The sequence below is a fragment of the Moschus berezovskii genome, chromosome 19 (genome assembly GCF_049115385.1).
Source record: "Moschus berezovskii isolate FMDL1 chromosome 19, NW_MosBer_1.0, whole genome shotgun sequence".
Classification (NCBI taxonomy): Eukaryota; Metazoa; Chordata; class Mammalia; order Artiodactyla; family Moschidae; genus Moschus; species Moschus berezovskii.
Window position 1 is genome coordinate 9,869,431 of NC_142478.1, and position 18,289 is coordinate 9,887,719.

At 35.6% G+C, this 18,289-nt stretch overlaps 1 protein-coding gene across 3 annotated transcripts in view; it reads left to right on the forward strand.

The window, feature by feature from the left end:
• The window catches only part of LRBA (LPS responsive beige-like anchor protein), a 777,374-nt gene that overhangs the window by 327,880 nt on the left and 431,205 nt on the right, over window positions 1-18,289 (forward strand). For all 3 annotated transcript variants that reach the window (XM_055405330.2, XM_055405331.2, XM_088827977.1), the window contains exon 37: window positions 17,666-17,832. In XM_055405330.2, the coding sequence (XP_055261305.2) occupies window positions 17,666-17,832 (167 nt within the window). The remainder of the gene's footprint in view (window positions 1-17,665; window positions 17,833-18,289) is intronic.

The window sequence follows — 18,289 nt, forward strand, 5'->3', positions numbered from 1 at the left end:
ATACAGCCCTTTCTCATTAACTATTGTTGTCATTACTATACATTAGATATACAGAATTTACTAATCTCAGAATGTAAATTCTGTACCATTTGATTAATATCTTCCCTTTCCTGCCAGTCTTAAGCCTCTAGTATGAGTTTGAATTTTTTGTTTTTAGATTCTGCATATAAGTGAAATCATGCAATATTTGTCTTTTTGTTTATGGCTTATCTCACTTAGCATATTGCCCTCCTATTCATCCATGTTTTCACAAGTGGCAAGATTTCCCTTTTTTTGAGGTAGAATAATATTCCAGTTTATTTTGTTTATCCGTTTGTTGATGGATACTAGTGTGTGTCCATATTTTGCTATTTTTAATAATGATGCCAGGAATTTGGGGGTGCATGTATTTATTGAAGGTAGTGAGTTGTCTCCTTGAGATATAAAGCAGTGCATTGCTGGATCATACAGTAGCTCTATTTTTAACTTTTTGGGAAAAATTCCTGCTGTCTTCAGTAGTGGCTGCTCCAGTTTATGTTCCCACTGACAGTGCGCAAGATTTTCTTTCCCCTACATTCTCTCCAACACTTGATATTGCTTGTGTTCTGTTAGAATATCAGCTGTTTGGTAATGTTTAAATTTCCTTTCATTCAGTCTTTAAATTTCAGAAAATTTTTTGAAACTGAAACCGTAAACATATGTTTTTTCTGTTTCTCTACTAACTTTATATATTGGTTCTTAACTGCCTGTAAAATTGGTGGAGTGCAAAATAAATCTGAACTATTTAAACATTAGTTGAAGAACAAACTTTTTTTCATCTTTGTCCACTTTTTAATTTTATATTCTCATTATTGAGTTGAATTCCCCAATTTGTATTTTAGTGGTTGAAATACAAGGCAAATTAAATAGAATGGCACTATAAATTTTTTCTTAGTCACTTTAAAAGTAAACTTATAATTATGATAAAGTAAAAATATTTTCAAGTGAACTTCCCATTTATGCTTTCTTGCTTGTCTTTTCTTCTTTTTATTTTATCCTTTCTTATTTATTCCCTTATATTTTTTACTCCTATTTGGAACATCTCATCTTAAAAGTGTGTTAGTCACTCAGTCATGTCTGACTCTTTGTGACCGCATGGACTAGTCCACCAGGCTTCTCTGTCCATGGAATTTTCTAGGCAAGAATGCTAGAGTGGGTAGCCATTTCCTTCTTTAGTAACTGAGAAATGGATGACCAAGGTTCATGATAACTTTTTTAAAGTTTTGCTTTATGCCTTCTGTTTCTCATGATGGCTCTATATTGGTGATTAATACATCCCACTGTCCTTGCAACATTTTTTTTCTTGAGGTACACTTTGCATAACCAATTCTGTCATTTCCTGAAGAGATGACTGATTAATAGATCTTGAGTCATCGTAGCTCAGGATCACAGCTTGAGTCATAATAGCAGAGCAGTAGAATGGCAGTTCTTATCCTGGCTTTGGTATTTGTTTACTAGCATTATGGTTTTAGACATACTTCTTATCCTCTTTTTATATACTTCTTCATCTATAGAGCAGGAATAGGAAAATGGTAAGCTTGACTATCTCTCTGTCTAGACACACACACATATAATTGTAGTTTTGCATATTATTTTATTTATATTAGATAAAAATGATGTTATAAACAACGATGAGAGTAATAAAATACTATAGATACGTTGGTTAAGTAAAGGACTATTATGAGTACTTTTAAATGTCCAGATCACTTTAGTGTGAGCACTCAGCCAGTGAGACCACAGATTACTCTGGTGCAGTTTCACATCGTTCTGACTTTCCAGTCAGATAGCCTTATGCATTAATTTTGACTATATCATTTACTGACTGTGTGAGCTAAGACATCAGTGTCTCATGTGAAAATCAGGATAATGATGGTGCCTACCTTTAGTAATGAGGAGTAAATGGGATTTGATAACTGTAAAGTGCCTGTTACGTGAGTCCATACTAAATGTTTAATGATGCAGCTATTGCTGTTACTTCAAAATGAAGAGTAATTTTTTTATTCTAGGTTATCTCAAGGATTACTCAAGGAATGCTTATATGTCCCACACTTACTCTGGAATTCTTACCTCTGCCTTAGGGCCTTGATCCAGTCGACTGCTCTGTCAGAACTCTGGAGGCTATCTCTTAGTATCATACAAGTGGGTTTCCCAGGAAGTAGCTGTTCTATCTATATCCTGCTGCTCAAAGCATGGACATAGGCTTTCCTTTTTCTCCTTTGTAGGCCTCACAATGATGAAAGACATCACAGTGCAGAAAAGGAAAGCTCATTACTGAGTTTTGCATCTGCTGATTCATAGGCCACGCTCCTGCAGAGGAGGTTTTCTCTTGACCTCTGTCTCTCTCCTGCTTTGCCAAGTTGCAGGGGCTTGTTCAGCTCCCTCACATACAGATCTCCCTTGATCACATTCCTTCCTCTTTTAGTACAGGCTGACTTGCATCCAGCTTTAGAATAAAGAGAATGCTGGTTCTTACTAAGTCCAGGGTTCACCTTTTTTCCTTCTTCTGGTTAATTGACAATGGGACCATCAAACTCCTTAAGGAAAATTCTCACTCTGGTTTATCATACATATTCTGATTTATGTTTCACACCTGGACTCGTCAGTCATAGTATTTCTCAGTACATTTCCAAAGTCTGCTGTATTCATTGTGGAATGCACTATTTTTAGAGATTCTTCTAGGGTGTGTTTTAACTTGTCTCACTTCCTATTTTAGCTTCTTGATAATGGCCAGATGAAGAACTAGGCTCACAACATTTTCTGCTCTCAGTCTTCTATGGGGGGGCGGGTAACTTCTGAATAGAAAATATACATATCTACACAGGGCACGTGCATGCATGTACGTATTTTTTAAAAAAATCATCCTTTTTAGAATAACGTGAAACTAAAGAAGCTTTCATTTTTGGGACAAAGGAAGGCCATTCTAAAGTAAGCTGATGTCTCTGACTTTAAAAATTGTAAGTGATGCTTCTCTAACTTCAAGAAACAGAGCTATATTACTGGGCACTCCGTTAAAGGTAGAAAGCTAGAAAGAAGCAAATGAACTATGGCCCAGGTGAAATGGAGTTCATACCTGTGAGCTATGCTGATCAAATTAAATCCAAACTGAAAAATATATTTTCTTCAGTGTATTCTCATTGGATTCTAATAATGTAAAATATAATCTCTATAGAGAACTAGATATCTTACTGCTGTTTAAAAATCTCTTCTAGGAAAATGTCTGAATATACTCCCTACAGATAGATAAAGCCTGTATTTAAGGTTTCAGTTTATGATAAATCCTAGTTATCTTAACAGTTGACCAAATCAACTATTTATATGTTAAAGCATTTATAAAAACCTTTGAGAAATAATATTTTTAGGAAGGAAAAGGGTAGAAATACATTAGGCACCCAAGGAGGCTATAAAGAAGCATATACTGGTTTACTTAAAAAGAGAGCTCTGGTAATTCCAAGTCTTATTCTGTTATTCTTAAAAGTTTTTTTATTTGAGCTGTTCTCATTTTTTCGCCTCTATTTTGGTATATTTTATTTCTTCTGTCTTAAATGAGCCCTTTCTTCTCCATGAAAAGTTACTTAGCGTCTAATTCCTTTGTGAAACCCTCACTGGTTCTGAATAGTTCTTTTCTGTTCTTTCCAAGCACACTGTGAATATCTTTCTTAGCAAATATCTCATATTGTAATTATTTTTACTACGTGTCTCTCAGCTACATTCAGATGATAAAAGACAAGGGACTGTTTGCAGGATAGTTGGTTAACTTCATGACTGAGTCTACAGTAAGTGTTGGGTGTTAGTGTATATGCCTGTCAATATTCTGATTGTTTTATGTCTATGCATATTGGAACTTTATGAAAAGCACATCACATTATATCCTTTTTTCTATGAGGAAACTGAGGAATGAGAGGTTAAATACCTAACTTGATCATGAATATGTCAGAGCCGAGATTTAACTCAGGTTGTCTGACTCCAGAGTCTGTATTCTTAACCACAGAAACTGTGGTTTCTTAAAGAATGAATTAATCTCTTTTTAACTTTTTGGTCTTCATGCTTGTTCTTGAACTACTGTTATTTGAAATTAAAGTATATATATACATATGTACACACAGACACACACACTACTTTTAGCCTAGTACAAGTAAGATGCCCTAGTTTTGGATGATTCCCAAACAACCTAATGGTTAGGTAGATATGTTGAGTTAAAAGATTATAGGATTTGTTTAAGATAGTCAGCTCTTGTGCAAATGAACAAAAAGTAAAGTTTAAAAAATAAAAACTTTTGAATTTCTCTTTCTCTTTCACTGTATATGTGTTTATATGTATTTGTGTATAATTATAATCTTACGGGAAGATGTACTTGTCTCATTAGGAATTTTAGAATATAGTTATTTGAATTTAACTCTATTTAAATTTCCTGTCAGTTGTATTGATCACCGATACTAACCACATTTTACTTTATTTACCAAACTGATATATAATGTATGCAGGCATTGTTAAATAAATCAGTTTGCCTTTATGAAAGCTGTTTTGTTATTTACTTAAAAATTTTGTAATTTTCATTGCTAACAAGTAACTCTACTGTAGCTATGAAATTGCATGTGTATTTTACATGCAAATGGAAACTGTAACCTTCTTCTTAGTGTTGACTTCACTTTACAAATATGTAAAAGCTTTTGAAACCCATTTTTTTATTCTCTAAAGTAAAATATTAGAACCTATATTAGCCCTCAGATTATTTAAAAATATTGTTTGAAGTCTGCAATTGTAAAGATAAGAACCTAGCATATCGTATCCAGACTATTAAAACAATAAGAAATGAAAGCGATACTTTGATAAGTGTTCTGCCTGTTTTCACCTTGAATGCTATTATCAGGGGGATGATACTATATCTATTTCATTGGCTTAGACTTTTTCATGCTGAGAGAAATCAATACTTCGAAGCGTTGGATGACAGAGGAATCACTTTAGAATTAAAGGTGGCTGTCACACATTGTCATTGGTTGACTTTTGTTTGCTGTTGGGTTTTTTGAGGTTTTATTTTTCTAAGTTTTTCAGGAGGCTCTGTAACATTCCCACGGACAACATTTATTTATTTTTAATGGTTGGACTTTAAATCTGAATTGAGATTGAGTGCAAAGACCTCCAAAATTAAACTGTTGAAAAGCTTCTTAATTTGCTGTCCTTTAGATGATTGCCCTTTTAAATGGTTTACAATGAGACAAACAATTTATAGTTTAAGTGATTTTGAGATAAATTGGGGCATCAGGTAGTACACTTAGAAGTGTTTACCAGAAAGTGTGTTTATTTAACTAAAAATATAATATTGTGTATAGCCATGAAAAAGAATGAAGATAGAACTTTATGTCTTGAAAAGGAATAATGTATAATTTGATTTTATTTACACAGGCACTACATTCCTGTTCACATGACTACACCTGTAGAAAACAGCCAAACAGGGAGGAAGTAGAGGAGAGGAATTTCTTTATCTTATAAGTCATAACTTTTTAAATTTGAGTATAAATTTCTTTTAAAAACTGAAGCACAAAACTTGTGAGGCCAATACATTTCAACTGCTTAATTAAAAATAAATGTTAGTAAATTAGAATATTGGGTTATAAAATATTTTAAATATTTTAGCCTTGAACTTTTTAACTGAAATTTATTTTTATATCACGATATTATGCCAACTTAATGAAAACTTGCTTTATAATCTGTTTCTCATAAAATATACTTTAGAAAAAAGTATGCATTTAACATTAATTTACCTCCTTTTCTTAATGCTGAAGTGGTTGTGAGAAGCCTTGTGCACTTATATATCCAATCACAACCTTTTTTTGTTCCATTAAGCTAAATAATGTCATTTTATCTAATAACTGTTAGTATCAGGATCTGTGCTACTTTAATGTCTTTTGGTGTACATACTCACGTGTATTTGTAGGGTGGATTTGTTGTTCAGTTGCTCAGTCATGTCCAAGTCTTTGCAACTCCATGGACTGCAGCATGCCAGGCTCCATTAGCCTTCACTGTTGCATGGAGTTTGCTCAATCTCATGTCCATTGAGTTGGTGATGTCATCCAACTATCTCATCCTCTGTTGTCCCCTTTTCCTTCTGCCCTCAATCTTTTCCTGCATCAGGGTCTTTTCCAGTGAGTTAGTTCTTCGCATCAGGTGGCCAAAGTAGTGGAGCTTCAGACTCAGCATCAGTCCTTCCAGTGAATATTCAAGGTTGATTTCCTTTAGGACTGACTGGTTTGATCTCCTTCCTGTCCAAGGGACTCTCAAGAGTCTTCTCAAGCCCACAGTTCAGAAGCATCAATTCTTTGGTACTCAGCCTTCTTTATGGTCGAACTCTCTAGAAAAAACATAGCTTTGAGTATACAGACCTTTGTCTGAAAGTGATATCTTCACTTTTTAATATGCTGTCTAGATTTGTTACTGCTTTCCTTCCAAGGAGCAAGCGTCTTTTAATTTCATGGCTGCAATCATTGTCCTCAGTGATTTTAGAACTCAGGAAAATAAAATCTGTCACTATTTTCAGTCTTTCCCCTCTATTTACCATGAAGTGATGGGACTGGATGCTATGATCATCATTTTTTGAATGTTGAGTTTTAAGCCAACATTTTAACTCTCTTTGACCCTCAGCAAGAGGCTTTCTAGGTCCTCTTCACTTTCTGCCATTACAGTGGTGTCATCTACATATCTGAGGTTGTTAATATTTCTCCCAGCAATCTTGATTCTGCCTTGTGATTCATCTAGTCTGGCATTTCTCATGATGCACTCTGCATATGAGTTAAATAAGCAGGGTGACAATATATAGCCTTGACATACTTCTTTCCCAATTTTAAACCAGACCATCATTTCATGTCCAATTCTAACTGTTACTTCTTGACCTGCGTGCAGATTAATCAGGAGATAAGGTGTTCTGCAATTCCCTTATCTTTAAGAATTTCCCACAGTTTGTTGTGACCCACACAGTCAAAGGTGTCAGCATTGTCAATGAAGCAGATGTTTCTTCCGGAATTCCTTTGCTTTTTCTATGATCCAATGGATTTTGACAATTTGATCTCTGGTTCCTCTGCCTTTTCAAATCCTGCTTGTACATTTTGAAGTTCTTGGTCATGTACTGCTGAAGCCTATCGGGAAGGATTTTGAGCATTACTTTGCTAGCATGTGAAATGAGCACAGTTGTACAGTCATTTGAACATTCTTTGGCATTTCCTTTCTTTGTAATTGGAATGAAAAACTGATCTTCTCCAGTCCTGCGGCCAATGCTGAGTTTTCTAAATTTGTTGACATATTGATTTCAGCACTATAAAGCATCATCTTTTAGGATTTGAAATAGCTCAGCTAGAATTCCTTCTAGTTCATTTCATACTATGAACTAGCTTTGTTCATAGTGATGCTTTTGAGGCCCACTTGACTTCACATTCCAGGATGTCTGGCGTGGTGACTTACCACCTCATCGTGGTTGTCTTGGTCATTAAGACCTTTTGTGTGTAGTTCTGTGTATTCTTGTCACCTCTTCTTAATTGATCTCTTCTATTTCTGTTTTATGTCCTTTATCGTGCCCATCCTTGCGTGAAATGTTCCCTTGCTATCTCCAGTTTTCTTGCAGATATGTCTAGTCTTTCCCATTCTCTTATTTTCCTCCATTTCTTTGTATTGTTCATTTAGAAGGCTTTCTGATCTCTCCTTGCTATTCTCTGGAACTCTGAATTCAGTTCGATATATCTTTCCCTTTCTGTCATACCTTTCGCTTCTCTTCTTTCCTCGGTTATTTGTAAAGCCTCCTCAGATAACCACTTTGCCCTCTTGCATTTCTTTTTGTTTGGGATAGTTTTGGTCACCGCCTCCTGTACAGTGTTATGAATCTCCATCCATAGTTCTTCAGGCACTCTCTCCTCCAGATCTAATCCCTTGAATCTATTCGTTACTTCCACTGTATAAATTTAAAGGATTTGATTTAGGTCATACCTGAATGGTCTGGTGGTTTTCCTTACTTTCTTCAATTTAAGCCTAAATTTTGCATTAAGGAGCTGATGATCTGAGTCACAGTCAGCTCCAGGTATTGTGTTTGCTGGCTATATAGAGCTTCTCCATTTGGCTGCAGAGAATTTAATCAATCTGATTTCAGTACTGACCATCTGGTGATGTCCATGTGTAGAGTTATCTCTTGTGTTGCTATGACCAGTGATTTCTCATGACAAAACTCTGTTAGCCGTTGCCCTGCTTCATTTTGTATTCCAAGGCCAAACTTTCTTTACTTTCATCTCCCGGAATCGCTTGACTTTCTACTTTTGCATTCCAATCCCCTATGATGAAAAGGATGTCTTTTTTTGGTGTTAGTTCTAGAAGGTCGAGTAGGTCTTCATAGAAGCCATCAACTTCAGCTTCTTCAACGTTAGTGGTTGTGGCTTAGACTTGGATTACTATGATGTTGAATAGTTTGCCTTAGAAGGCAAAAATTCTGCCATTTTTGAGATTGTACCCAAGTACTACATTTTGAACTCTTTTGTTGTCTATGAGACCATTTCTTCTAAGGGATTCTTGCCTACAGGATTAGATACAATGATGATCTGAGTTAAATCTGCCCATTCCTGTCCATTTTAGTTCACTGATTCCTAATACATCGATGTTCATTCTTGTCATCTCCTGTTTACCATGTGCAATTTACCTTGATTTGTGGAGCTAACATTCTAGGTTCCTATGCAATATTTTCTTTACAGCATCAGATTTTACTTTCACCACCAGACATATCCAAAACTGAGCATCATTTCCCCTTTGGCCCAGCCTCTTCATTCTTTTTGGAGCAATTTCTCCAGTCTTGTCCAGTAGCATATTGGATATTTTCTGACCTGAGAGGCTCATCTTCCATTGTCATATCTTTTTGCCTTTTCATAGTGTTCATGTGGTTCTTGAGGCAAGAATACTGCAGTAGTTGGCCATTCTCTCCTCCATTAGACCATTTTTGTCAGAATTCTCACTGTGACCCATCCATGTTGCGTGACCCTACACAGGATGGCTCATAGCTTCATTGAGTTATGCAAGCCCCTTTGTGCAACAAGGCTGTGATCCATGAAGGGGAGGGTGGACTTGACTGTAAAATATTCATGTTTTCAGTCTCAATGGATACTGCTATACTCTCTTGCAGAAGTGTGTACCTCTTCCAACATCAGTGTGTAACTGTTCATATTACTCCACATTTTCATCAAGAGTTGTTTGCCACTTTTAATTTTAGCATTCTGGTAGTTGTGTAGTGGTATGTCACTGTGTTTTATTTTGGATTTTCTTTACAAGTTAAAGTGTACATCTTTTCTCCTGCTTGTTATGTATTATGTTTTTTAAAATGATTTTTGTGTAGTACCTCTTTGTCTTTTACCTAGTTTCTTATTAGTTATCTCTTATTGTTTATCTACCTTACTGATTTATAGAGTGTATTGACCTACCTCGTATATGAGCTTATTTTTTCAATATGAATATTTTAACTGCTTTCTTCCCTGTTAGTGCCTTGCCTATTCATTTTTAAGAACTTCTTAAATATACTTTATTGAGTGATTTATATATAATATACTCATTTCAGATATACAGTTGGATGAGTTTTGACAGGCGTATGTATCTTTGTTGCTGTTATAAACAAGATATGGAAATTTTCTGTCATCTTGGAGAATTCCTTTTTGTTTCAGTGTGGTCAGTTCCACTGCACATACACATACCTGGTGGTGGTGGTTTAGTCACTAAGTCTTGTCCAACCCTTGCGACCCCATGGACTTTAGCCTGCCAGACTCCTCTGTCCATGGGATTCTCCAGGCAAGAATACTGGAGTGGGTTGCCATTTCCTTCTCCAGGGGATCTTCCTAACCTAGAAATTGAACCTGGGTCTCCTGCCTTTCAGGCAGATTCATACGCATACCTAACTGTAGGCAACTGCTCATCTGGTTTCTGTTATTATAGATAGTTTGGTGTGGTATTCAATTTCATGTAAATTACATAATGGGTGCTCTAATGTCTGGATTGTTTTGGTCAGCATAACATTTTTGATACTAATCCACATTGTTGTATGTGTATTACTCTTGTTTTTTATATTGCTTCGCAGTACTACTTTGTTTATCCATTCATCTGTAGGTGTATATGGGGTGATTTCCCCTGTTTGGCTGTTATGATTAAAAGCATTATGGGCATTTTCATACAATTCATTTTTGTGGAAACATGTTATCATTCATTTGGAGGAAATACCTAGGAGTATAATTGCTATGTGCTGTTGCAAGTTTATATTTAGGCTTATGAGAAACTGCCAGACTATTTTCTAGAGTAGTTGTAAGTTTTACACTTCATCAGTCTAGTTGGTAGGTATGAGATTTCCTTTGTTCCACATCCTTGCCAGTATTTATTGTCAGTTCCTGTAATTTCAGCCCTTCTCGTGTGTATATGATGATAGAGTGTTGTGGGCTTTAGTTGAATTTCTCTGCTGACTAAGCATTTTTTCACATACTTATTGGTCATTTGTATATCTTTTTTAAAATGTCTAGTCAGATCCTTTGTTTATGGTTTTAGATTTGTTTGTCTTTGGGCACTGTAGGCGTTCTTTGTATTTCCTGTAAGGAAATCTTTTGTCAGTTGTACATATGGTGAATGTTTTTTCTCATTGCCTTTTCATTTTGTTTCTTGATTCATTTCTTTTTTAATTGCAGGAAAATGGCTGTGCAGCATTGTGTTGGTTCCTGCTGAACAACACCGCAGATCAGCCGTTAATCACACATATGTCGCCTCCCTTTTAGCTCCTCCCCGCAACCCGCCTGGTTAGCTCAGTACAGAGTGCCAGGCGGGCGCCCCACTTCTCACTTGGTACCCGCTTTACTCACGGTCGTGTGTATGTGTTGACGGCACTTTCTCCATTCGTCGCACTCTCTCCTTCCCTCACTGGCCTTTTCCTTTTCTCAATGGTGGCTTTTACAGGGCAGATTTTATCAGTTTCACTGAAGTCTTGTCAATTTTTTTCATGGTTATGATTTTCTTTTACACTCTCCAATCTATGAATTTTAGTGTAAGTATTCTCTGCTTACTTGAAGTTCATCAGATTTTTTTTTCTAGAAGTGCTGAAATTTTAACATTTGCATCTATATTTTTTATTTATTTTGAATTAAACATTTTGTGTGTGGTATGAGGGGAAAACAAGTTTTTTTCTTCTTTTGCTCTTTTGAGAGTGGCCAGGTGTTTCCGTAGCAGTTATTGAAAAGGCGCTCTTTTTTCATTTCATAACCTATGCTGTCTTGATTTCTTATTTTACAGTGTGATTCAGAGTATGAAATTCTAGTTTCATCTTTCCTTTGTAAATTGTTTTGCTATTTTTTTTTGTTGTTCAGATATATTTTAGACTCAGCTGTCAATATATCCTTAAGAAAGTCTCCTAAAGTATTAAGATTGGGTTGAATCTATAAAATCAATTTGAAAAGTACATATTTTTAAAAATATTGAGATTTTAAATCTGTGAACATTGTATATATCCTCAGTTATTTAGTCTTAGTTTCTCTTAGCAGTGTTTTATGGTTTTCATTGTGTAGACTTGAATATGTTTTTATGTACTGCTAAATATTTCACATTAATAGTGATATTGTTAATTGTTTTTGAGTTGATTATTGCCAGTGTGTAGGAACATAATTAACTTTTAGTATATTGACCTTTTATGTAAGAAACTTTTATTATATATTCTAGTAGTTTTTTCTTAGAACGCTCAGAATTATAGCATAGAGAAGCACATATAAAAATGAAGAGTCTGTTAGTCTTTCCTTTTCAGACTGTCTTTTTGCTTACTTGTTTATTTTTTGTCTCATTCTGCTAGTTAAGATTTCTTTTATCATATTGAATAGAAGTCACGAGAGAGGACATAACACTTTATTTTCAGTTTTAGTTGAATAATTTTTACAGTCCTTCCTAAGGTCTAGGAAGTCTCTTTGTGTTCCTGGTTTGTGGAGTGCTTGTTATTTAATAATTAATTTATTTTCATGAAAGTGAATGTTAATTGATTATTTATTTAATTGTTTTTAAAAATGATTTAGATGATATGTTTTTCTCCCCTTTTTTTCTGTTTTATGGTAAATTATGCTGATTTATATTTAAATATTAAATCAACTTTGCATTCCATAGATATACTCTACTTTATCATCATATATAGTCTGTTTTATAGATAGCTGAATGGTAGTATTTTGTTGAGTTTTTGTGTTTATTTATGCAAATTATGTTGTTATTTAGTTTTCTATTCCTTTAATGCAAAATTAGTTTCAGTGTATTCCTTAGCCTCTGTCATCTGAGTTTAAAATTTGTATTATTTCTTCCTTAAATATTTAATATTTTCTAATGTATATAAATGTATAAATTTTACTTTAAATGCTATTTTATCCAGTTCCCACACTTTTTTCTAATTTCCCTTGTGATTTCATTTTTGATGCACATTTTTTTATTTGGAGAAGATTGTTTAATTTCCAATTACTTTGGATTTTTTGAGTTTTTCCACCTTTTATATTCAGGTAAAGAATCAAAAGGACCTCTAGATTTCCATATATTTTCCTCTACATGAGTTCTTCTTCTTTAGTAGTTTGTCTTTCACATTTCCCTCTTACCTTCTCAATAGACATCTTTAAACTTGTTTCACGTATAAAAGCTATAGGAAAAGGGTATTTTATGTCTTGAGGCTATTTGGGTAGTAGTGTATAATCTAGTATACCTGGCAAATAGAGTGCGGATAGACAGTAATGTAAAAGATAAGATTCCACTTTATAGATGGCTACACATACACAGATCTAGGCAGTAAAATTTGGTTCTAATTTTTCAATATTTTAAACAATTATGCATTTTTTGAGGATGGGATCTGTACATCTATCTGTGTTATTCCAAAGCAAATTTTTCTAGAAATAGTTCTGGGACTTCTCATAAAAGGACAGATTATTTCAAGAGCTGAGTTGTGAGCAAATAAAGATCTACATTAGGGCTATGATGAGTGGTTCGAGGTTTTGCTGGGAATGATGGGATATGATGTGAGGGAAATTGAAAAGTCACAGATGACAGAAATAGAAAACCTTTCCCTTTTCAGTGTAATAGCATGTTTGGGATAAAGATGGTAGGTTGTACATTTTAAATTTTCAGTACTTATTGAATGATAGGAGACTGTCCTACCGATAGAAATGTGGGATCTGAATTTGGGAAAACAGCTGAGTCAGACATGAAAAACTTGACAGCTACATCTAAATTGATAATAGCAGATGATGGTGGGAGTGGATGATATTGCCAAGGGACATATGACAGAGCCTTGAGAAAATGCAAGCATCCTGGGAGATAATGAATAGAAATTCTGACCACCAGAAAGGTCATCAGAGTGATGGCAGGAGCATAATAGAGAAATCTGCTTGATTTTAAGTTCATTCCTCTCTGAGCTTTCATACAAAGGACAGATAGTAAACTTAGAGACATAACATCTGAAAGGAAAGGCTAAATGTGATATTGTCTTTACTTCTTTATTTAAAGATCCAGAATAGTTATTTGAATTATAATTGATCAGTCTAAATTGCTCCTCTCTGCAGTTAAGTGAATTTTTTAAGAACTAGATTTATCTTATGTTTCATTAATTCTGTATTAATAAATCTTAATTTCTTTAGCAATAATCAAACTCAAATCAAATATATTTGAATTAGCTTCCAGGATGCTTTTTTCTGTTTGATTTTTTTTTTTATTTTAAGATTCAGGTTGGGCAGGAGGGTCATTGTTGTGATGCTATATTGCTCAGTTCATGTTTTGCTTAAAGTAGGAAAATAGAAAAGTTAATGTGAAGTAAAATTGAATGAAAGTCCTAGACCTGGCAGGCTTCCCATGTGGCGCGTGGTAAAGAACCCTCCTGCCAATGCAGGAGACACAAGAGACTTGGGTTCAATTCCTGGGCTAGGAAGATCCCCTGGAGAAGGAAATTGCAACCCACTCCAGTATTCTTGCCTGGAGAATCCCATGGACAGAGGAGCCTGGTGGCCTACAGTCCATAGGGTCCAGAGTCAAACGCAACTGAAGCAATTTAGCAGGCACGCACTAGACCTGGCCCTTGATTTTATTGATAGATGGTACATTTTGGTAAGGTCTTTTGGGGTACCTCCAAAAGACACCCTTAAGCACAAGTGTGCACACACACACACACACATGCACATATATTCCTTCAATAAGTAACACATGTTTGATCTTCAGGCAAATATTCCTCATCTGTTCTTGACTTTGAATGATATGTCATATGTTGAATATGTTACTGGTTTTTTAATAAGAATGTGTTCATCTTTAAAATTGCATTTTAAAGATGCTTTTAAGAATAGATGGAAGTTCATTATATCGTTACAAAACATTCTTATTTGGTTTCCTTTTATCATGTTTTAAGGTTAGATGTGACTCTAATGTTCCACAATGAGACAGAGATTGATAATTAGGAGAGAATAGCCCTTTAATGTGATTTATATCTATAGATTTTATGTCAGATATGAAAAGTTGCTGTTTATATTATAAAGGAGGATCCATTAAAGAGCACTTTAAACCATTTTACTATTTAACTTACTACCTTGGACTCCTCTTTTTAGAATTATGCCTTTTTAAACAAACTTCAGTTGCTTACCAAATGTTTTGAAGAATATGATTTGATCAAGTTAAACTGGTAAATGCATACAGATAGCCTATTTAATAATGTGTTTTTTGCTAATTTGGTACATTTAACATGAAGTTATCTGGTGTTTCAGGGAGTATTCAAACCAATTATTTTTAAATTTCCATCAATAATTTTAATTCCCTCTTATTATCAGGTGAGGATAGATAAAGGCGCACTGTGCATACATTAGGGGATGTTTAAACTATACAAATTCTGACAGTGTCTACCATTTTGTCCTGTTGCTTTCAGTGTAGAGTTGTTGCTTTCAGTGTAGAGTTGAGTTAGATGTGAAGTAACCTGCAGAGTGCTGCCGAGTTCTGGAATGAAGCTCTGAAAATATCGCTTAGTAGTTGACTTTTTTGTTAACAGTGGAATAATTCCCTAGCTATCTTCACTTAAACTACTCCCTTCAAGTATTTCTTAATCATATTTTCTTTTCTTTGCTCAAATCATAATGTTGACAAACTGGATTATCTTGGGGTTTGATTGGCTCAGGCTTTTATTTTTTAACATGGTATCTGGCGTTTGCCTGTGTGTGCATGTTCAGTCGCTTTAGTCATGTCTGACTCTTTGCGACTCTATGGACTGTAGCTCTCCAGGCTTCTCTGTCCATGGGGTTGCCCAGGCAGAAGTACTGGAGTGGGTTGCCATTCCCTTTGCCAGATTTTCCTGACCCAGGGATTGAACCTGTGTCTCCTGCATTGCAGGTGGATTTTTTACTTCTGAGCCACTGGAGAAGCCTGGCCTTTGGCTGTAGTATTTCATAAATGAATCTCGTTTCTAACATAATTTATTTTTTCAATATCAGTGTTTAGGTAAAAGAAGTACTTTCCTTTTAACAATATACAGAAACTAACCTCCTAGAGATTGGCCAAAATCTTTTAAGTGTACAATCCTTAGAGGTAATATAATCCTCTCATTTTGCAGATGGCGGACAGTTAGACCTAGGAAGGTAAAGTGAGTTGCCCAAGACTGATAAGAGACTCTGCCAAAGATGATGCTTTAGTCTGGTTTTTTATTTGTTTCCCAATCTTATGTTTATTCATATGTATAAACATATTCATATATACTATATTACTCATATGAAAGGGATTTTGCATCTGCAAATTTTGGTATCTATGGGGGTCCTGGAACCTTGCCCCCTTCCCCCCAAACCCCCACGATAGCAAGAGACGACTATACTTTTATTCCCAATTCCCTTCTCACAGTCTAGAATGGGGATTCTCCAGGGCAAAGGCTATCAAGCTGAGTCAGCCTTTGATCTCAGGGTACAGCCTAGTGTTCTGTACAAACCGAGAGAGATTTGACTCTTTATGCATTTACATAAACACCATATCATTTGGGCTGCTTGTGGTATTAGGAACAGAAAACCCAGTTCATACTGGATTTCAGTGAATGAACAGGAGCTTATAGGTTTTTGTAAAATATCTAAAAAAAAAAGAAGGTCTCACAGAAAGTTTAATTTAAAGGTAGGCTGGTCTTTGGTTGATCCACAGCTTCATGATTCCATCCAGAGTAAGCTAGTTTGTAATTCGCGTACCTCTGCTCCCTGTGGGCATCGTCTTCATCCTCAGGCTTGCCCCTCTTCTGGTACAGAAAGAGCTCTCAGTACTCCTGGAACCATGTACTTCCTCTTTTACGCTCCAAGAGAAAGGAAGGAAGTATCCAACTAAACTGACCTTTTAAGTGACAAGTTTACATTAATCATCTTTTTTTTATTTTGAGCAATTAATTAGGCAGTATAGCATCTTAAACATGATACCACAAGTGTCTGAATTCCAAAAGAAAAGAAATAAGCATCGTGGAAACTAGTGGTTGTGTTGTATCTGATTATTGCTAAAGAATCCTAAATTTGTTTTGGCAAAATTGATGTCTAAGAAAGTACTTTTCAAACTTTAATTTAGAAATCATGTGGAGATCTCATTAAAATCCAGGTTTTGATTTAGTTGGTGTGGAGTGGGACCTATAATTCTGCAATTTTAATAAGCTCCTAGGTTATTCTAGTGTTGGTGGTCCATTTTGCATAGCCAAGGTTTAAAAGACCACACTGTTTCTGGCATTTTCTAAAGGTGTTGAGAACTAGCTCAGTTTACTACTGCAAACCACCAGCGTCTCTTTTCTGGACCTGTGCAGTAGCCTGATAACCGATCTCCCTCCTTAAGCCTCTTGTTCCTCTGTAATTCATTCTCTAAAGGAGCTCTGTTGGTCATTTTAATATGTAAATCAATCACATCATTCTCCTGATTAACCTACTGGTAACTCATTGCGTCGGAGAAGGCAATGGCAAGCCACTCCAGGACTCTTGCCTAGAAAATCCCATGAACGGCGGAGCCTGGTAGGCTGCAGTCCATGCGGTCGCTAAGAGTCAGACACGACTGAGCGACTTCACTTTCACTTTTCACTTTCACACATTGGAGAAGGAAATGGCAACCCACTCCAGTGTTCTTGCCTGGAGAATCCCAGGGATGGGGGAGCCTGGTGGGCTGCCGTCTATGGGGTCACACAGAGTCGGACACGACTGAAGTGACTTAGCAGCAGCAGCAGCATCCCATTGCGTGGGAATAGAATCTAAACTCCTTACCATAACTACACAGTCCTAAATGGTGCAGCCCCTGCCTGCCCTCCTCTCCAGTCTCTTTTCATACCATTCTTCTCTTTGTTCCCTTTGCTTTAGTTCTTTGCAACCTCCCTTCTTGCTGCTTGTAATGTGGACCCCACATCTTCTGGCTTCTTCTCTTTATTCAGGTCTCTGCTTAGATGTTAACCACTTCTGAGTGTACCTTATGAGTGGCTGAAGAGAAATAAATTCTTGGGGCATTGTCGTACTGAGACAGTAGATCACCAACTCTATCATTTCAGCTCATGAGCAATGTAAAAGTCACTTTAAATTTTTTAGTTCTGTTCATATTAGAGATTGTTTCATCATGCAGTTAATGGGGTTTTCCCCTATATTTTTATATTAATAGATGTTTGTTTTTCCTATCCAAGTCACTATGTGCCCAGTATTCGGCAGACAAACGAGAAGATGAGAAGATGTGTGATCATTTGATACGAGCAGCTAAATATCGAGACCATGTGACAGCAACTCAACTAATCCAGAAAATTATCAACATTCTCACAGACAAGCATGGAGCCTGGGGAAATTCTGCAGTGAGGTAAAGAGATACCTTTAGGATTTGGCCACTGATTTTCTGTGGAAGGCCTAGGTTAAGATAAATGGCTTTGATCAAATGGATATGATCAAGACCAGATGAAGAACAGAGTAATTTAATTTTGTAATTTATCTTCTACTATGAATTTAAACAAAGGGGAAGAAGAAAATCAGTATGGGTATAGTTATGGGTTTTTATGGATATTTCAGTTTCCTTCAACTACTCTTAAAGGAATAGTTGCTCATGTATTTATTCATTTTGAAGTGAATTGTTAAGGAAGTAAGTTGTTGGTTTAAACTGTTTCACTTGCAGCACTTATATCTGAATTTATACAAGTACAGTATTTTATTTTAAGAAACGATTCCCTGTTTGCACTTTTTAGTTTTTAGCATATAAATTTGAAAACATAATAATATGTGTTGTCTTATTGAGTTTTTGTTGCAGATTACTGGGCTATGAT